Source organism: Nanorana parkeri, unplaced genomic scaffold (genome assembly GCF_000935625.1).
Source record: "Nanorana parkeri isolate BGI_ZX_2015 unplaced genomic scaffold, ASM93562v1 scaffold252, whole genome shotgun sequence".
In the NCBI taxonomy this organism is placed as follows: Eukaryota; Metazoa; Chordata; class Amphibia; order Anura; family Dicroglossidae; genus Nanorana; species Nanorana parkeri.
The window spans coordinates 975,542-998,098 of record NW_017306520.1 but is presented as its reverse complement, the minus strand read 5'-3'; the positions used below and the strand labels follow the sequence as shown (position 1 = coordinate 998,098).

The following is a 22,557-nucleotide window of genomic DNA, read 5'->3' as shown; positions in this document are numbered from 1 at the left end:
GAGAGAGAGAGAGAGAGAGAGAGAGAGAGAGAGAGAGAGATGATTATTTAAAAATATTGTGTTGGTGTTTTCCTTTTTGATTGAATTATCATGGGAAATAAATCATAATTTAACCAGTGGTTCACTAAACTTTCCTTCCTTCTAATCTTCTTTAGCCATCAGGGGCAGCTGTAGTAAAGTGGTGTATACGTTATCTCTCTGAGAGTGTGATAATAAAGTGCCTCGGATTTTGCTAAACAGGGAAATACCTGTCTGAAACCGATTTACGGGGGTGTAAAATACATCCTAATCCCCTACAGAACATTTATGAAACGGTGACTACAGCCAGGCTGCTGAGTCCCAGAAACTTTGACTACAGCCAGGCTGCTGAGTCCCAGAAACGGTGACTACAGCCAGGCTGGTATGTCCCAGAAACGGTGACTACAACCAGGTACAACCAGGCTGCTGAGTTCCAGAAACGGTGACTACAACCAGGCTTGTATGTCCCAGAAAACGGTGACTACAACCAGGCTGGTGTGTCTCAGAAAACGGTAACTACCACCATGCTGGAATGACCCAGAAACTGTGACTACAACCAGGCTGGTATGTTCCTGAAACGGTAACTACAACCAGGCTTGTATGTCCCAGAAAACAGTGACTACAACCAGGCTGGTGTGTCTCAGAAAACGGTAACTACCACCAGGCTGGAATGACCCAGAAACGGTGACAACAACCAGGCTGGTATGTTCCTGAAACGGTAACTACAACCAGGCTTGTATGTCCCAGAAAACAGTGACTACAACCAGGCTGGTGTGTCTCAGAAAACGGTAACTACCACCAGGCTGGAATGACCCAGAAACGGTGACTACAACCAGGCTGGTATGTTCCTGAAACGGTGACTACAACCAGGCTGGAATGACCCAGAAACGGTGACTACAACTGTCTCAGAACACGGTGACTGTAACCAAGCTGGTGTGTTCTAGAAAATGGTGACTACAACCAGGCTGATATGAAAATAGTAAGCGCTGGAGGTATCACAATGAGAGCTGTGTACTATACAGTTTAGATAAATCACATCGTCACAGTGCCTGAGTGATCAATTGTAAACTCTCTGGCCATTGTTAAGGGGACTATGTTCTGCCAATACGTGTAGACTGAAGAGGTCAGTGACAAGAGGCTGACCAATGGGCTCGTCCCTTCACCTCTGCTATGCACAATGCACTTAGAATAGAATGGGTATCCTAGGGGCTATTGTTTTCAGCAATCTGTTTGAACATAAGGATAACAAGCCACTGATAACCTGATCAAACGGAGTGGATGATTGAGTAAACAATATTGGTACCCTGTATGATACTTTTATTTCTAGATGTTTAATGCTTGCCTGTACATTTGCTTTTCTACATGGTGATGCACTTTGTCTCACGCTTTCCTATAAGATGATCTACATTCGCTAAATAATGCAATAGGGATACATTTTTTGTTTTTGTTTTAAACTTTTTGTAACCTAGCCGCTTATTTGAAGCTACCACAAGTTAGTAAATCACTCAGAATGCTCATATTGCTGCGTACCGCAATTTCAGAGTCAATGGGATGGATTTACTAAAGGAAAAGAGGCTGTTTCATAAGCAAGGCGAATGTTCATTAAACTATAATTTTACTTAGATTAAAAAATAAAGTAACTATGTAAACTTTGACTACCCAATCATGTGCAAGTGGAATAAAAAAAACAGGGCATATGCTTGCATTTAAGGTAAGCTTTGTAAACTTTGAATAACCAATCATGTGGCAAGTGGAATTAAAAAAAAGCAGGACATGTGTTCGCACATAAGGTAAGCTTTGTAAACTTTTAATACCCAATCATGTGCAAGTGGAATTAAAAAAAGCAGGACATATGCTTGCACATGATTGGGTAATTGCAGAGAACACAGCTTCACCTTACTGACTAAGCTATAGGAGCACATTGCTAAATGAACAGTCTCTATTCCTTTAAACGCCAGTGTCATTGCTAATAATAATTATTCGTTATCTAAGCAAATTATTACAGGGGTCATACTACGAATTAATAGGATCCCGGCGATAGTGACACTTCCACTAGACCAAACACAAGGAAGCTAACACAGTATAATATATATTATATTTTCATTCATGAGTTGTGTGCCTTATAAACCGTATACATATTACATCAGCTTTGGTTATAAACAGAACACAGTCAAACATAATATGGACATATTTGCTAAGCACATTGCATATTTAATAATATTTGTTGAATCTAAAAACTAGGTGAGTCGAATGCTTCCATCCAGGCATTTATTAGATGATCCCATTGTCACAAATGAGCTAAATAACTTGCTTGAATGAAGTTGCGGCTCAGCTATCATCAGCAAGGAGTTTTTTTTTCTGCTTTGTGCACTTGGTGGCTGGCTTCTGGCGTAACAAGTCCAAAGTTCACCTAAAGTCTGACCAATAAACAGAGCTAATAAATGTGTTGTCACCAGCATAGACTGGGAAATGAGGCCAGCCTACCTTCTCCTCCTTCCACTGCACTCTTGATGACTGGCTGCCTTCCCACTCATTTGCATGAGTTATATTGCCCGATGGAGGAGAGCATGGCTAGTTAGAAGGAGCAGGCCCTTTGTAGGAGCTTTCTGCAATCTTCTGTAGGCACCACAAGAACAGGTGCTCAGTGCCAAGAAGATTAATTTTTATATCTTCACCTTTTTTCCCCCCCCTTCCTCCCCTTCTCCTTGTAAAATGGTTTCAAAATTATCCTCACTACAGCAGGAACTACTAAATGCTCTCCTGAATTCTGGAATAACCAAGGAGGTGCTGATCCAGGCGCTGGAGGATCTCATTCCCTCACCCAGCTTTGGGGTCAAGCTGGAGAACATGCAGATGTCCCCCGGGCAGGACTCTGACACCAAGCCGGTCTTCCACACCCTCACCAATGGGCACCATAAGGGCAAGCTGTCTGGGGACGAGGGATCCGAGGATGGGGAGGACTTTGACACCCCACCAATCCTCAAGGAGCTGCAATCTCTGAACACTGAGGAGGCGGCTGAGCAGAGGGCCGAGGTGGACAGAATGTTAAGGTGAGTACCTACATGCCTTGTCATTGACTTACTGTATGTTGGGGAAAATCCTCAGTGGCTGTGGATACGGCAATTACTGGTTTGGCAGGAATAAACTATTTATTTTACTACTTTAATTTCAGATCAGGTCATTGTATAATATTGTATAACATTTTAGTAAACTACGTTGGCTCCTATTTTACCTCCAATGCAATAATAATATCATTTATGAGGAAAGAGAAAATAGTCTTCAACATCCTTGCTCTGCATTGTGTTATATTCTAAAAAATATTGCAATCCCAGGAGTTTAATATCTCTCAGATTATTTGTTTAGGACTTTCGATACATTAAACCCCACAAGTATATTATGTGCTTTCAATAACTTTCATAGAATATCCAACTAGGCAACTATCATTTGCCTTCAATAACTTTCATATAATATCGTGAAACATTGCCTTGGTGTGCTTGTCACATTTTTGTTTTAACGTATTCAATTTATTTTTACTATTTACAAAATATCTAATATTTGTCAGCTATTTACATTGTAATTTTTTCCAGCATAAAATAGCGATAGTAATAAAGCTCACAGTGCAGACCAGTGTTGTCTGAGCAGGTAACTTTTACCTAAACCCTACTACCGCTGCAATTACAATTACTAGCAGAAATAAAGGTAATAATACTCTGATATGGCTTTAGTTTATTCATCTTAAAAAATCCAATAACATTTCTGATACAAAGTAATTTTAAATGTATGCCATTTATAGATAATCAGTGTGAACAAGTATCTAAATATTCGTAATCAAATACATTTGTTTAAATTAAATTCGTAGCATCCAAAAAAATTTTGTCGCTGCTTTTTTTGCACAGTATTCTTATTTTATTTTTTTTATAACAATGCATTATTCATTAATTATACTACGGACTGATAGTTTTTAGTATTAGCTTGTATTAAAAAACAAAAAAACAACGGTGTGCGGTAAAGTTGTGCGAATCTTTAGTAAATCAGTCCACAACTAGGACTTTTTCTCTTCACTCCCAGCTTGCTCTCTGTCCATTCTGATTGACCTTTTCGAAGTATTACAACCCCAGAAATGTGCAGGCTTTGCACTTGCCGAACAGCCAGCCTGTGCTTTATGACATCCACAATCCAGAGTTTATAAAATTGAATTCTTCATCTGTAAAATAATAGGCTATAGTAAAAATAACTGCCGCCTCTTACTGCACGTAAGTGGGCATGTTTTGATGATGTTTACTCTTTCCTTTCAAATATTTGCTTTATACACCTACTTTAACCAGGAAATTCTCCTGCTCTCCAATATAAGCCAGCAGATCCTGCTAAAGTATAGAAACGGTGCGAGGTTGCTTTCGCATTGAAATCGGCCAGATGTAGTTTATGAAATCTCTTTGTTAGGTAAACAGGGGAAATTGAAAAATAAAATAAAAAATGATTGTATCCTACTAGATCTTATTTATCTAGGGGTTCTAGCTCATATCTAAGGAGATTTGTTTCTGTTTCTGGCTAGATTGTTGTTTTTTTTTTCAAGCACTCAGGTCCTGCATAGCAAAGCTAAATGCAGCTAATTTCAAAGTACATAAATCAGAGTCGATTTAGTGAACTCATTTACTCCAGGGCAGCCCAGTTCTCCTGCTTGAGGGGTGCTGAGAGAAACTACTTGACCACATTATAGGGGGTGACTAATGGCTTGGCACTAAGTTATGCACAGAGGCGTACTGATCTTCCTACATATACCCTTGTATTATGTGCCTGGGAGGACTCATGGGAACAAGGACATGAGCCTACACCTACTGCACTGGAGCACACCTTAGACAGTAGTAACCTTGCCTTGTTCTGTCTGTGGTGGGGAAAAAATAAAGGGTTATTATGTTAATTTTATTTTTTTACAAAGCCACAAGTCTAAAAAGTATCCATTTAATAATTCACAACTATAGTTTTATTGCTTCAGGTAGACAAGCACAGGTTACCTTCTTTTCTTTTAATGTGCAGAATTGGGTTTTGGAAGTGAACACATACTTGCTAGTATAGTATTAGTACATTACCATCTATACAGTATACTCAAAATGTGTCCAGTTCTTAAAGTGACACTAAACTCAGGTGTTACATATTAAAAATGAATTCAAGTATCTCAACTACTAACAATACTGTGTAGACAACTATTGCTATTATTACTGTATTAACAATACTGTACCTTATTTGTGCATCGCTCGGCTGTAGATCCTCAAATCATCTCTGAATTCATGCTGACACTGTCCTTCCTTCTGGAGGGTGGCTACATCTGTTCCCCATGGTCCCTGTGTGTGTTGTAAAGTAGCCACCGCTCCACGCTCACTCCTGTGGACTACAATCTCACTTTTACAGGGTTATTCACAAAAGGGTGAAGAGTTTGGAGAAGGCAGGATAAGTGAACAATCTAGGACAACATAGCTGAACTGGACAGTGAGCTGCATTGGATAATTTTTCCAAATCGGCTATTTTGGCCTAGATTGTTCACTTCTCCTGCTTTCTACAAACTCCTCACCCTTTTGTGAATAACCCTGTAGTTTACTCATGTATATTAAAGTCTAGTCCATAACAGAAGCGAGCTTGGAGTACAGGGACCTCATACAGGGACCGTGGGCAACAAAAGTAGTCAAAAGTAATCACCCTCCAGAAGGTAGAACAGTGTCAGCACCAATTCAGAGATTTTATTTATTTATTTATTACTGGTATTTATACAGCGCCGACAATTTACACAGCGCTTTACATAGTTGCACATTTGAGGATCTATAGCTGAGTGATACACAAATAAGCTACATTTTTGTTTATAGTTAAGGTACTTGAATGCATTTTTAAGATTAATTTGTGAGCTTTCTCCACTACTGCTGAAAGGTGCTACAAAGAGTAAGAGCTGGTACACATGGGAGATTTTCTTACATTTTTGCATATTGATTGTGTTTGCCCAGCTGTTCAAGACTGCTGGGAGGCTGCATGGAGACTGATGTGCAATGTGATTGTATGATCTCGTTTTTGAGATCCCCACTCACTCTACAATCTAACTGTACAATCTCTTAACCAACAACTATGTAGTGCAAGGGTCTGCCTGATGGGAAACAAATTGATAGGATAGTTTAGGTAGGTCCTTAAATTATATAGCTTAGGTAAATCTAAGATTGTGTACTCAGATACATGGTGCAGGGGGAGAGTTGTGCTGGATTTACACTGTTCTCTGTGCATGCAGCACGCATGGTAATGCACATGCATAGAGGAACAAGCCCCTATAGTTTACCGTTCCCTTTCACGCTAAACTGCAGCCCATAGATGTGAACCAGCCACATAGAAAATAAAGGGGGTTCTACTTGCAATGCATTTTGATGCAGTCAAATGGAAGAGCTTTGCTGCTTGAAAACAGACAAATGTGAATAGGCCCTAAGATTTATCGACAATCTTGTACCGTGTGCCAAAGGGAGATTGCACAGAGATTGCACATTTCAGATTGTAATATGTGTGGCCAGTTCTACCATGACTGAGCCATGTAAATGCCATGGTTTTATTAACTAGCATGAGTCATTTGTTGAGTTTTCAGTGTAGAAGAGTGAGAACATATTTAAATCATCCGAGTTAGGCTAAGTGTACATGACTGTAATAAATTTACTGATTCTGGCCAAAAAAATCCTTGTCAATGATCAGTAAAATGCCTCGGTTTACACAAGTCAACACATGTGTTTAAATGTGTAAAACTCTGGTTCCATTCCTCTTGCTCTGTTTTCAATGTTATTTTCCTGTTTGGACTTCATTTACGCATATACAATTATATGTATAAGCATGCATTTACAAGCATATGTGCATAAAATGGATGTCCGCAGACACAGACTTTTCTATTTTGTGTTAAGGATCTGAATGAAGAGCATGTTTATGTACCTGTGCGCATTGCTCCATTGAAAACAAAATGCCTGCATTCAGATCCATAAACCAAAAAAACCTGTGCATTGTTTTTTTTTTTTTATGTTGTGTGCATGAGGGAGTAGGAAAGACAGATCTGGTTGTCAGCGAGAAATCTTCCTGTCTGCGGTCACCTTAAAACTAGCTCCAGTTGTGCTGATTTCTCAGGGGTTTTTTTTTTTTTTTTAGATCTGTCTGCCCCTATAAAAAATTTGCATGTGCACAGGGCTACCATAAATGTTTTTTTTTTTTTACCATTGGTGCAAGTGGTGTAATATTCTCTTTATTATATACTTTATGAAAGGATCATCCCCTTCCTGCAGGGAAAAGGTAATATCTCTCTGTGCTCTAAAATATATAACACTTATAATGGGAGGTGACTACTGAATATAGATATGGTGCTGGCTCATAAGCGGCACAATTTTTAGATTGTAAGCCCTCACGGGCAGGGCCCTCCTTACCATCTTGTCTTGAATTGTATTGTGATTGTAATGTATTCCTTATATTGTAAATCGCTGCACAAAACGTTGGCACTATATAAATCCTGTATAATAATAATAATAATAATAATAATAATGTAAAACCTGGCTATTCAACCATATGAACAATGGTTTGTGGCACCTGCAGCTAACTCATAGATATTAGATCTTCATTCCAGCCATCAAAACATCTGTAATGAGAGACAGCCATTTAATGTCTTTGCACCAGAAAAACTATTTGAACAGAATACAGATTTGTTGGTCTGATAGACCTCCAGCAAACCATACAAGACAATATAGTACTGCCTGGCAGTATGAAAGTGCATTTTATCAGTGACTGGTGGCATGCCATACTGATTGTGCTGTGACCACAGCATCAGGCATTCAGTAATCTGAAATAAATATGTCCTTCTTCAATGTAGAACACTTGAATACGCAACTAATTAGGAAAATATCATGTAATTTCTGAGCTTGTCAGTGTCCAGATGACTTTTGTATTGTAATGCTAAATGTAGTTTAGGGTGTCACTATTGAATTTATTTCCATTGTGCAGGCACAAAGTAGTGTAGTAAATCTCCAGCTTCATTGTGTTTTCTTCTATGGTATCGGAAACAGAAGATTATCTGTGACATGTAAACCAGGATCATGTTGCTGTTTACAAATTTACTATATGCTCCTTTTCTTTCATAGTGATCATTTATGTTTTAATGACAATATACCTATATACAATATAGCTAATTTTGGAACTAACACGCTTTCTAAAAAGATAATACACAGTGTTAGCCTGCAATAAATACTGTATCGAGGTAGATATATAGAGATCTATATATATATAGATCTCTATATATCTATATATATGTGTGTTTTATTTAAAATAGGTTTGTATTACTTTGACTATACTTTCTTGCCTTTTGTACCTATAAACATGATAAAACTGAAAAAAGACAACCTTCTATTAAGTTCTTCCTTTTCTTATACAGTAAATACATTATTTGAATGCATGTGGAACTGTTACTGTATTTCAACTTCTGCAGCCAAATTAGGATAACATAACACCTACTTTATATTTGTTACATGTTACCATTCACATAGCAAAACAACATTGTTGCTTACATTTTTATTTGCTAAGAAGTCCTATAAAAGCTTGCATAGCTTCCCCTTCTATGTAATATAAAAGAGGCCACTGGGAAGTTATGTTTACCATAATTAACCCTGTCCGTACTGTGCTGATCTTTATTATCAGGTGTAAAGTAGATGTGAACACTGTCTGTCCTAACAAAGGGTTAAAGATCTCATGACGGGTGGCATATAATATTAATACACTAACCCAAATCTGTCTCCTAATTGCACATTGCCAGCTATATGGAACAATACAAGGTGCCCATAGAGTCATTTGTATAAACCTACCCCAGAGAAAGAATATTTTTTAAATTAATTTTTATGTATACTGCATGGATGGGAATACATACCAAACATTGTGTGTGTGTGTGAGAAGGGGAGGTAATGGGGTGTACATTTTGCCTGCAAATGTGGAAATACACTTTAATATATCTCTGCACTAAATGACAGTGCCCAGTTTGAATGGCTGTGGGTCCCTCCTCTCTTCTTCTCCTCTCCATTGAGGTTGTCTGAGCTATCCTTTCAAGTTTATAGTGTACTCCACTTGCCCTAATGGCGGTCAGATTGTGTTTATGTACACAATCACCTTTTAAGTCTATGTGTAGCACCTTCTCTTTAATCCCGGACCTCTACATCAAAAATATGCGTAGAGTTTGAAGCTCCATGTACATACTGTCACAATGGCCGCACCCAGAGGCCCCATGCTGACTGTGTGTATTTACTGTACTGCTTGAGTAAAAACTGTTTTTTTTTTGGTGATAGATTCCCTTTAAATAAAAAGCAACAAAACATTCTTCTATGTCAAATTAAATGTGAGCTATTGTACACAATAAAGGCCTAATTTATACATGCTCATTGTAGAGTTGTTTATATAGTAAGAAGCTTGAAATAAATTTTATTCTAAGCCAGAACCCTATATATTTTATACACAAGAGTGGGCAACACTTTTTTTCCTAGTTCTAGTTAGAATGGGGAAGGGTTAGAACCTCTGTCAGGTATGTATTGCTGGCTGTGTCCATATCGGTAGATCGTTCACTCTACAGTCTTATTATATAGTCTTCTTTTGGACCAATACTTAAGTTGGCCATACATTTATTGAATCTTATAAATTTTGTCAAAAACTCGATCCGTGGGGGGCCCTGTCAACACCACCCAAACTTCGATTGAAAAATTGAAGGAGCTGGGTGGGAAATTGTCGGCCGAGAAATGAATGAAGCCAATCAGATGCAGGCCTTGTTCAGTTATTTGGACAGTCACCGTTAAAATACAATAGCTGGCAGGGGACATTCCTCCATTAACACTGTCAATGGGGGAATCAAGTCATTTCAGTGGGCTGAACGAGAGAAATCTACCTGTGTATGGCCATATGAATTGATTGGATTGATTATATTGGTCTTGCTCTGCAGTTTGTTGCTGAAAAAGCTAAAGGAATTTGTACAGAGATTGTACACTGAAAGTGTAATGTGTATGGCTAGTTTAGCATATTTCAGTGATAACATTATGTGCCTGCCTTATACAATACTCAATAAGAAAGAAGGTAGGTTATGGATGGTTTATAATTGTAACTTGATTTTTGCATTGGAAAAGAGAGTTATTTTCTGACCACTAGTATTCTGTTATACCTTAAACCTAAACTAAGAACTGGCTGTTCATGTGGGTTGAATGAGGGAAATCCATATAGGAATCCCGGCTGACAGCTATTGTATTGCTAAATAGGGCCTGCGTCTGATTGGCTAACAGTGCTGATCAGCTGAGAATTGTAAGACCAGCGCTGACTTTTGCAGAGGGAGGTGCTGACAGGATTACCCATGTCTTGAATTTCCTGTGAATTGGGCAGTGTATGGCCAGCTTAAGAGAAACAGTGCTACCATTGCTTCCCTCCTTTTGAAAATGGCCTGGGATTGATTTACTATAGGAGCCAAGAGTGTAAACTTTGCAAAATGAATGTTTACTTAGCTTAGTGAATGAGGTGAAGTTGTGTTGCCTGAATTCATTCAATCCTATGAAATCAAGAATCCCGTTCTTTTATTTTTCTTTCACATGAATGGGTATTCTTTGCAAAGTGCATTTTCACTAAGCTTCACCTTGCTCACTAAGCTAAGCGAATCTTCGCTTTGCACAGAAAAGTGTTACTTAACTTAGTGAACGAGGTGATGCTAAATGAACTAGGTGATGCTAAATGAACCTTAGGAAATCATCCCCACTGACCTGAAAAAGACTATAACTATAGCCATGGCAGCCTAGGCAACGGCTATGGCCATAGTTACCACTGGGAAAAGGGGTCCCATTAGGTTATTCAGGCAAATTAAACATAGAACATGTGAAGATAACATAGTACTTTATCATTAAGGGTTGGAGTGGTTGCAGTTGACGACAACGCTAATCCCCTGTAATATCTACAGCATAGAAACAACTTCAGATACACAACAGGAGTCTTTGGAATCTTGGCAGAGTTATTCTCAGCTCAGATAGAGATCCTCAGGGGGGCCCTCATCACATCTTTTGCTATGGGGCCCCATGATCTGTAGTTACAGCCCTGGTCAGTGACTCGGAGTATTAAAGCCATTGGGTCAGAATGACAGTCAGGCAATAAGCATTTCCAGAAGTAAACCTTCCTGTTTCTCTAATGACAGGTTCCCTTTACCCCTAGCACTTATCACTATGAATAGGCGCATGGTTAGCAAATATTTGCCAGACTGTTAGCAGCATTCAATACTTCACACTTAGAGAGAGATGTAATAAATATTCTCTAGAGCAGCAAACCTGTGTTCACAGAGGAAACTTGTTCTTAGATGCAAGTTCAGTTTCACTAGTTTTACAATCATTGTTACTACTTTGTGGCGAGTTTCATCATAAGCTGCAGAATGTTTTACGCTGCTGGTTTGTTGGTGTGTGCTAATGAGGCATACGTATAAGAACAAATATCTGATTTGCTGATGTAAAGTATGGCTCATTTACTCAGCGGTGTTTGTGTACTTTTTCCATATGTTCACTCCACTCTTTTGTAAAGCTTCAAAATGGAACAAAGGCTGAAAGAGTGACCGCAGCAGCCTCTCCACCTGTTGGATAAAAACAGTGATTTTGATTAATGATCATAGATTTATGATTGTGAAAACATGTTGGTGAGCCAGATTCCCAAAAGGGTCAGTTCATCTAAAACTGGTATTTCAGATTTTTATACATGATGGAATGTCATTTATGTAAAGGTTTCTTGTATCTGTTTGGGGATCTGGTGGTCACATATCTGTCCATGAGTTCCCATGTCTGCATATACCTGCCATGGCAATTAAATGGAATGTCTACTCTCATTCTTGGATTGGTAATGTATTTTATATTATGGAATACAACAAAAATAGTTGCAATGTCTGGGAAATCCCTTGTGGTATTACTAGTAGCCAAAATTCTATTTGGAAACAGAGCAAGGAATTAAGCTAAGAGGTCTCACTTCTATCTATCTATCTATCTATCTATCTATCTATCTATCTCTATCTATCTCTATCTATCTATAATTTTTTGTTTACTTCTTAAATACATGCTACCCCTAAGTAAATGATATGTGGTAAAAATTTTGCAGCTTGGGCCACTGTTATTTAAAGGTATAGTGGAGCATACTTTCATTGAGCATATATTTTGTGGAATTATAGCAATATTTGATGTGCCTTAATCTAATTTTTGGTATTTTTTTTAGTGGTTTATAGATTAGCATCTACTATCTCTCTGCCATACCTAAACAGCTGTTAAGATATCAGTGCATTGTTTTTAATTGGCATTGACTTATATGTAAGCCATACATGTGGCAATTATTTAGTTTACTTTAACCACTTTTATCCACCGAAAATCACAAATATGGTCAAAAGTAATAATCAGAAATAAAGCAATTTACTGCCCATGAGTTCAATCACGCAACAGTGTTTGGATGATTGTAAAGTGGAAACTGGGCAATAAATTGACAGCTTTTATATAGTTAATTGAAATGTTACGTACCCGTTTACGCTAGTTTACAGCATTTTCCTGTGTGGGCTAGCGTCCACTGTATACAGGAGGCTAGGAGCAGTGTTTTGTGTTGTTTCATGGCATCAAACTGTTTACATTATTTTTTTCTTTTTTTTCTTACTGCATTGAAGTGTCACAAAATAACACTTCATTCATGTTAATGCACTGCAGCTGAGCTGCGTTGCGGTGACCGAGGGTGACTTCAAGTGTGACTTCAAGTAGAGCTCCGGTGGGTTGCAGAAAAATGCAGCATGTTTGCATTTTTCTACAACACACGGCAATTCATCTCAAGGCAGCATTGCAGCGTTAATAGGGCACATAGAAAATAATTGTGTGTACCCTGGTATTGTTCTTGTGTAGAAAAACGCAGGTCACCCCACATAGTATGGACGTGCCCTGAATCCAAAATGGAAAAAAACTACAGCAATGTTTTAAAAATATCTGATTTTCCTGCTGAGTTGAAAAAATTATCACAAACTACATAGAGTTGTTTTATTTTATTTTTTTCTACTAACACGGATCAACCAAATTATTGATATCAAGCTGATCTATTTTGCAAATTGATTTTTAAAAATATTAACATAGTTTACAACTGAGAAGAGATCTTGTAGTTGTAGAGCATGATGACACCATGCAGGAATGTATTTTACATTTTAAATTCATATAGAGGTGGATGGAAAGTCAGCAGTTTTGGAATATTTTATTAAACATCTGATACTTTTGCGCAGAGCAGCCAATGAGCTGCTCCATCTCAGACTGCTTAATATTGACCCCAGTCTGGATGGTGCAGAGAATTATTCAATATGAAGGTGGTGGAAGTAAAACTATTATTTAATTAAATATTAATCCAGACACTGATAGACAGAGCAATATACTGTTTAATCTGGTTAGTCACATGTGTAAAGCTGGCCATACACTGTATAATATGTGTATGAGAAAAAACACGTGGTTGCCAATTCATGCTAAAAGCGTGGATGGAGGAATCTTCCCTTCCAGGTATTGTCAGAATACCTGAACAGTGACTGCATGAAATTTGTTCAGTGTATGGCCAGCTATAGTGTTGCTTTATAGGTGACAGTGAGATTGATTTAACAAACGAGTTGAGAATGTTCACTGATAATAAAAAATATCCAATCAGGTGAAAAGCAAATTCCTGTTTATTTAATTCCTCTGTACATTATGGGATAATTGAAGTGAATCTTGACATTGTTTTGAGTGAACATTCTCAACCTCTTTAGTATATCAGCCTCAGGCTCTCACAAGGTTTTCAACATTATTGAAGGAATTCAATGAGTCTGAAACTCTGAACACCGTTCTTTGGACACTATAACTAATTATTCACCATCACTATGCCAGGACTGATTTATATATTATTACTTGGTTGGGGGTCCATGTGACACTAAATGCAAAGCAGGCCCCATCTAACCAATGTTTAACTGTTTAAAAGGTATTGTGTTTTGTACAAATCGGATGCTATTTGCACATAAGACTCTTTTGTTAGATGAATGTGACATATAAAGATATTTTTTAGTATAGTCGACCACAGTTCCCAAAGTAATTTATATTTTCCTGCTTATTGCATCACTTTAATATAACAAGTTACAGTATTTTTTGCTCTAATTATTTGGAGGAAAAGTTCATATTTTAATATTCTCCATGTGATTGGGTGTTTGAATGTGAGTGTACCTTTTTACTACATTTTAGTAAATCACCCTTATGGAGCGTATCTACCAATCCTATTTAAGGACAGATTTTGTTTTTGCTTTTTTCTTTGTATTGTGTAGCTGGTAGCTACTGTCAATGTATACATTCATTAAAATGTACCTATAGTCAAAAATTGAAATTAGGTTTCCAGGCCGCTTCCTAACTGGGCAACCTCGTAAGAGTCTGAAAGTCTGGTCAATGCTTTGGCCTTATGCAAAATCTATTTTGGCCACGGAGAGCTGGAAAAGTGGGGAATCTGCATTCTGGTCAGATGCTTAAGACACCATACATTTATTAAAAAGAATGAGATTGATCTAATGAACAGATTTTACAGCACTCGTACCAGAGGCATAACTAGAAACTTCAGGGCCTCGATGCAAGAAACCATGACCCCCAACTCCCCACCGCCATGGGAAGGCACTATAAACAGACACCGTGTGGTTAACAGAAAGGCTGCTGAGGTCACTAGCAAGCGCAGGACCTCAGGTAGCCGATTCACGTTAAAAATTTAGTGCCGGTATCTGTGCTTAGTATCAGAGCATTTTCACAAGTACGAGTACTCCTGCAAATACCCAGTATTTGCACTGGTGCATTCCTACTTAATATTATAATTTATTGCTGGAACTGCATAGTTGGTGCTATTCTGCATTGCTGTATAATCATCATACAGCAATGCAGAATACCACCAGCTATGCAGGACTACAAGTCCCAGCAATACATTATAATGTAAATCAGCCATGCTGAATACCACCAGCTGCTCAGCCAAAGCCCCTTGCACCCCCCCTTCCCGGTCCAGCCTTCAGTCACTCCAGTCTGACTCCTGCAGCACCTTCTTCGTCGTGGCAGTCAGGGGGCGTGGATAAGGCTCCATTCACATTTAGCGTTTTGCGTTTCCCGCGTGCGGAATCCGCTGTATTATCACGCTTGCACTATTTTGAGGACTGCACTGCGCGATCTCCGCAATAGTCTGAACAATGCACATTGAAGTGCGTTGTTTTTTATGTGTGGAGTTGCTCCGCGCATATTCGTACAGACAAATACGCGCGGACAGCCACCCCAGTATGAATGGAGCCTACGTGTAGAGGGTCATCTCCCACACCGCAGAATGTGCTGCCTGGCAGTGCCTGCAGCACATTCTGCTGGAAAGGTGACAGACCAGTGACACAGCCTCTCCAGCTCCGCACAGCCGTCCTGTACATGCCCCGCTTCTACTGCTGCGGGGTAGGAGGAAGGAGTGGCAGCTGCTGTCTTCTTCCTCTCTGGGTCCCCCCAACAGGCAGAACGCCAGAGCCCAGTCGCAATTGCGACCGCTGCAACCCTGGTAGTTCCCGCCAGAGACTCCTACTCTTTACAGCACTAATAAGTTGTGCAGTTAGAGAGCACCTTGTTAATAATATAGTTGTTACTGAATAATTATGATTGTAACTATTACACTTTTAATATGTGCACATTGACTAAATATCATCTGTATGTTAGTAGCTGCACAGAAAATAAGGCAACCTGTAACCTGGTGGTTTTCCATGGACATTTTAAGACTTTCTTGTATGAATGCTTGTGGATTCAAGTACACGCCATGGTCCGTCTTTGCTGTGGATTTACCTTAGCATTACTCTGAGAGTTCAGTAAATAACTTCTTGAAAGGAGATATAGCTATAAATACCTGTGTGTGTTTATTTAAAAAGAATAAAGAAACCTTTATGTGTTGTGTACTAAGGAGACCTTGGTGAAAAACCCTTCCTGCCATGTTTCTATATGCAGGCAATATTATGCTATTTCCAATTTACGTTACTATCTCTTGAACAACATATTTACATATAATGTCTGTCTACATACTTAAATATATTCTATATATCAATCCCTACAATGGTGGTTGACTCACTAAAGTAGTTGAAAATGTTAACTTGGCCAAGTGAATAAAGTAAAATTATGTTGACTTCAATCATCCAATCATCTGCAAGGCTCAGTCCTGTTTTTCTTTGTGTGCTTGATTGGATATCCAAAAACAAAGATGGACATTATACACTAAGCTAAGTGAACATTCACTTTGCCTATATGATCATTCTCTTCTTCTACAGGAAATCAGTCATATTTTTCAGCATCTTTTACATGGACGAGTTCACAGCCTATTCTTAGGTAACATTTTTATAAATCTGATGATCTTAAAGGGCCAGTTCATCCAAAATGGTATTTCGGTTTTTGGTAGAGCTTGAAGAGATCAGTGTTGATATGTTTCCTGTCGTATTTATACAGAGAATATTATAGCATGAGAAAAATAGATTTTTTTTAATTGCCTCCATTTGTAATGTATTACGGTTGATGAGTTAATGAATAAACAATTGAATAAATAGTTTACTGTTATGAAAACAAATTCTCAACGCTTTTATAATAAAAATAAATTGCTATATGTGAAAATTATTTACAGGAAATATGTAAAAATTGTTTAAATAATGAGATATAATAATATAAACGAATAAATATCTGTCAAAAATAAATCAAGGCAACTGGACTTGCTATATTGTTCTTGAAGATGTTTCGTTGGTCATCTGAATTGAGAAAGCTAGTCGGATGACCAGTGAAACGTCTTTAAGAAAAATACAGCAGGTCCAGTTGCCTTGATTTATTTTGTACAGATATACCATGACCTGGATTAATGAGAATCTTCACAGACATAAACTAATACACCTAAAAAAAATGCTTTGAAATATGTTTTTGTTACCCCCCCTTCACCCTTCCAAATAAGTAATTTGTATTTTTGCTGCTCACACCAGTTATTTTAATGAAGCAATGCTACACATGTGTGTGCTATTATAAAATATGTACACACACTAGGAAATAGGCCTATATGTCCATAGTAGTGTGTGCTTGTCTTTATGGTCTGGGTATAGGGGTTACATTTCAAATGATTGGATTTGTTCTCCTCTATAAAATCAAGTTTTGGCATCCCTAGATAGATAGGTAGATAGATAGATAGATAGATAGATAGATAGATAGATAGATAGATAGATAGATAGATAGATCGCCAACTAGTATGTGTATGACCTAGGTAAATCAGTTTCCATGATATTTCATGATTTCATGTATGTTCCCCTACATCATGGATGAGAGAACACATACACAGGACGTCATAAGGTAAACAGTGTTGTTAGAATGGCACTAAGGTTCCAGCAGCAACCTGTCTGTTCAGGATGCTGTGGCTATGAGCTCTACTGTTACATATATACTAATGACTCATTTGTTAGTGGGAAAAACAGAAGAATTACATTTATCCGTTGGTTTCATCATGAGTGGGAAGTCTACATATAATCGCATGCTCTGATTCAGCCTTATTATTAAACTTGATTTGAGAAATTAAAGTTAAAATTAAACTCATTTTTTCCATAACAATATGCTGATCAGGTGTACTAACATCTGTCTGACTTCACATACTTCAAACTTCTTCCAGGTTAATGACTCAGAAAGTATTGGATTTTCAGAACATCAATAATGTTAGCTTACATACTTCTCTTATGATACATTTCCTGAAGCCAATGAAAAGGGCAATGAAAAAGGGAAGGAGTTCAAGTAACCTCATGGAAACCAAACAATCATTTCTTTATTGGGTTGACTTCTGTAAACTAAAAATCGATTGGTGGTGCTATGGGTTTTTGCACTTTGCACGTTCGCATTTGCTCTTCACATTACCTTACTCCTTATTTCTTTTATAAAAACGTTTACAAATAAACATTTATTAAAGGGTGCTCTTGTGACATTTAGTCTGCAGCACATGCTAAGTTTTCTAATGAGAAAGCCTAGCGCTACCTTTTTAATGGTAATTACCTCTAACTAAAATACAAGGCTGTACTATACATTGCTGATCTACTTCTTATAGTGCTAGTTGTCACGCTGCTCTAGCTCCAATACTTTTTGAAGTACGACAGCCCAAAAATTTGTATCTTCTGTTGTAAAATCTTTTTTTTGTTTTTTATAATTTAGATACAGGTCTTGTTACGACAGTTATTGTTGGTGGTTGCCTTCTCCTCTTTCCAAACTGTACTATTGTACACATATTTTGAGTCTTTATTGGAGTGTCTCTTTCTCAGCTTTGTGAATAAGTGATAAGAATTATTACCTTAAAGTGCTGGCGTTCTGTGTTCATTTCCTGCAAAGGGCCCAACTCGCATGGCATTTTTAAGTTATGTTTGCACTGATATTCTGCAACAGCCAAAAAGGACCCAAAAAAGGGTCTGTCCACCCAAGATCGGTATCTCAGTTTCTGGTAGATGCTGCAGAATTAAATAACCTGACAATTTCTTGTCTTCTTATCTCAGGTATACTATTAGAAAGATATCCAATCTTGTGCTCCTCAGTAATTGTGCCCTCTTAGAGGGGATCACACTTTTCTTGCTGGATTTACTATTTATTTTCATATTATGAAGAATGCAGCAAAAGTAGCTGGAACACACAAAGGTAGATGGGATAACCCACATTTTCCCAGGTCGACAGGTGCAGTCAGGCAGGGAGATCTCCTGGTTCCAACAATAACTAAACAATCACTTTTGGGTGTAGTGTCTTTTCAGTTGGCGTATTATCAAACTGGACCTAGCTTGTGTATATGTTTATGCATGTATGAGAATGGCAGATACATTATTATTATTATTACATAGTATTTATATAGCGCCAACAGTTTGCGCAGCGCTTTACAATAGTCTGTTCCCTTCCTCACAAGCTGGGACTTATGTAAATGGTCCTATGCAATCCGCATAGCACTGCTAAATGTTATATACAATATAAATACAGTAACATCTTTATTCAAACAGGAAGTCCCTTTATTTTTCCCTCAATAAAGTTAAGTTGCAATTAGACCTAGTCTTTTTTTTCCTCATATGATTGAATGGGAACTCTGATCTTGTAATGGACACTTCAGATAGCTTATGCAGCTGTTTTACAACTGGATATTACATATTCGCCACATGGGCTGGGACATGACAGCATTGACAGCATATATGCTCTGGGTGTGAGGGTGGCAGAAAAAAAAAACATTTTTGTGTAGTCTTGTGTGTACATGATAGTATAACATAAATCGGGCCGGGCTTTCGATGATCGCAAGTACGATCTGCCCGTCCAAGGTGGGCAGATCGTACGGGCTTTCAAGAAGCATACGACCATCGCAAGACAAAACATACAATGTCTGATTGCCTCTAATAATCAACATCAATTGATAACATGGCTAGGAATAACTGTGTAATGCAGATTAAAATGCACATCCAAGAGTGGAGAAGCAGTTTACGTTTGTATGTTCTCAAGTAAAAATGGTTCCTTTTTCCACAGAGATGAACAAAAACAATTGGTTTACTGCATGCCTTTGGAAATAATACAGTTTTAATCAGGAGGGCATTCCTTGGTGGCATTAGGTTATAGGCAATAAAGCTAAAATCAGGTACACACGGTTCGAATTTCGTCTGGTTCCTGTGGGTGCTGCTGTCGGCACCCTTCTGCCCAGCAACCCTCGATCAGCTGATCGAAACAGCTGGTTGAAAAATTTGCCACGCTTAACAGCATGGATGCAGGAATGTCCCCTGATGGCTTTTGTTCCCAGGGCTGTCTGAATACCTAAACAGTGAATGCATCTCTTGGATGCAGTCGCTGTTCATCCAACAATTTTCCACCTGGCTCCTTTGATTTTCAATCAAAATTTGTCAAGTTGGGTGGTGCTGACAGGGCTATCCACAGCTTGAATTTTGGCCGATCCAGCAGGAATTGCCTGAAATTTGAGCCATACATGGCTGCCGATCACTAATCACGTAAAAAACAGAATTTCACCCATTAAGCCTTCTAGCACTAGAGACATGAATTCACATTCTGGAGGATCTTGGCTACTGAACATGCATTAGGTGTTCGCTTTGTTTCCCCTACATTGCTTACGCTCGCTGTACACTATTGAAAATTGGGTAGCATTTTCTTAACTAGGATACAGAATAAAGGCTCAAACCTGATCAGTTGCTGTGGGCATAAGTGTGTTCAAAGTTTTCAGAAGGAATTGGTTTAGTAATGAGTGAACCCTGTAAGATTTGGGGATGCTGAGAGCTGTTATTATTATTACTTTGTCCCTTAGGTTTTGTAGACACAGCACAATATTGTAAACTAAACACAATCCCATCACGTTATAAGCTATACACTTTTCTTACTAGCTAGATGGGTTTGGTTTTCAGCATGTTGACAAAATAAATGATTCATCTGATATCAATGGAATGTCAAAAGAAATGGCTTGTATAAACAGGTGAATACACTAGTTATGAACTTCATTACCTAGTGTGCAACATACATTCCTTTTGTTGGGGGGTCACTGCAGGGTTTTCAAAAAAGAAGAGCATTTATTTAACCCCAATGCTAGCTTCCCCCAGAACAGATTAAAATTGGCCATGCACCATATACCTAATTTACTACAAACAAGCTAGTAAGGGTGCAGTGTTTGCTCTCATCTGCAGGCAAGCATAATGCACACCTGCTAGTGTATTTATGCACACAAGTGTCCTTGCTGGGCTATAAGAGCTGCTCCCAATAGTTGATTCCTAGGCTGTACCTTGCTTGCTATGGTTGACCAATTAGCAAATAAATAAGTGTGGAATTAATTTCTATCACAATATTTAAAGTGTATTTCCACGTTTGTAGCAAAATGTGGATAACACATATTTTATATTTGTTACATGTTCCTGTTTGCATAGCATAACGTAAATAAAAAAATAAATTGCTGCTTACTTTGTTATCTTGCTAAAATAAAAGTTCTATAAAAATCCTACCTTGCTTTCCCTTCTATGTAACCCTGCCTGTAATGTGCTGGCAGATCTCATTCTCTGCTGTAAACTAGATTTGAAAACTGTCTGTCCTAACAAAGGGTTAAAGATTTCAAGGGTTTCCTTTAATTGCATTTTAAAATTGTTCAGAATAGCTTGCAGTCTGCCCATAAGCTTGCTTCAAAAAAACAACTAGAAAGGTAAGAAATATTTTTTTGAAATATTTTTTTTTGCGTTTTGCTGTGTGAATGGGAACACATAACAAACATATAGTGCGGTTTTCTTAAATTTGACTGCAAAGGGAAAATACACTATACAACATACAAAGAACAAACGATGAAAGCATTTGCACAATTTACTTTTTACATTTGTGAAATGCTTGAATAAATCCCAAATTATTTTTCAATCTGAAATGTAACAATAAATATATGGCTGGTGAGCAAGCAGATGCACAATGCCCAAAAAGGGGCAGAACCTTCCTGTCTGTATTTTATTTCATGTTGACAACCATTATATTGTATAATATAAATATTTTAAAGAACAACAAATCTGCATAAAAATACTTTAATATAATACAAGGCTACATTAAAATACAACATTTCTTGTCTGCAGTGCCAGGTAAGGCCAAGAGTACCGTATATCATTTTAAATGTTTATATTTTGTAACTTGTGATATGCGTCCTGTCTTCTGTGAGTGATATACTATATTGGCTATTGGACTTGTTTTATTAGTGGCTCACTTCAATTTAATGGATAAGACCAGGAATAAGCTGTAATGTTTAGGTCTAAATACTCTCTATTGTTGATTTTTTTTAAAATTAAAAGCTGGCTGGTGATTTTCCTGTTTAAATTGTCCTGTTTGGTCTAGTAAAACCGCTTAAATATTATGTAAGGAGTCAGTAAAATAAGAGAAATAATTTCACTGTAATGTTGATTTCTTGATTACAAGCTGCCTTTTGTCTCCCTGTGAAACTGTGGCCTAGTAAAGGCTGCTTACATACTGTGCATTAGACAGTACAATATTTATAAGTATTGTCTCTGAAATAATACACCGTCATTTTTTTAGGATAGAACATGTCTGGTATTTCCCTTTTTAATTGCAGCCTAATAAAGCTGCTTATGTACTGTGCATTGACAAGACAAAATGTCTAGCTATTTTTAGAAAAAAAAATACACTGTAATTGTTTTTTTTAAAATAAAACCAGCCTGGTCTCCCTTGAATGCTCCTCAATAACGAATCTTCCTCCTCACAGCCAGCACCCCAATATTCTTCTTCCTCCAAGCAGTGCACATTATTTCCCCTCCTCCATTTGCTGTTGGCTGCCCTTGATTTTTCAAGATTCCCCCCTCCCCCCATTCAGGGGCATCCCAAGGCGTGGTGACCAGCCAATGAGTGACACCCCACCGTGACATCAATGCACATTCGCATGACATGATGACATCACACGCTGTTACCTGCTGGCGGCCATCTTGGTGATAGACACCAGCAGAGGGGGGGGGGGGAGGGG

The 22,557-nt window shown here is 38.0% G+C and overlaps 1 protein-coding gene across 3 annotated transcripts in view; it reads left to right on the top strand.

Annotated features, from left to right (window-relative positions):
* Positions 1-2,506: 2,506 nt before the first annotated feature.
* Positions 2,507-22,557, top strand: part of HNF1B (HNF1 homeobox B) — a 64,425-nt gene continuing 44,374 nt past the window's right edge. For 2 of the 3 annotated variants that reach the window (XM_018556794.1, XM_018556793.1), the window contains exon 1: positions 2,507-3,068. In XM_018556794.1, coding sequence (XP_018412296.1) covers positions 2,731-3,068 — 338 coding nt within the window. In that variant the 5' untranslated portion in view covers positions 2,507-2,730. The remainder of the gene's footprint in view (positions 3,069-22,557) is intronic. The other variant, XM_018556792.1, reaches the window with a different exon arrangement.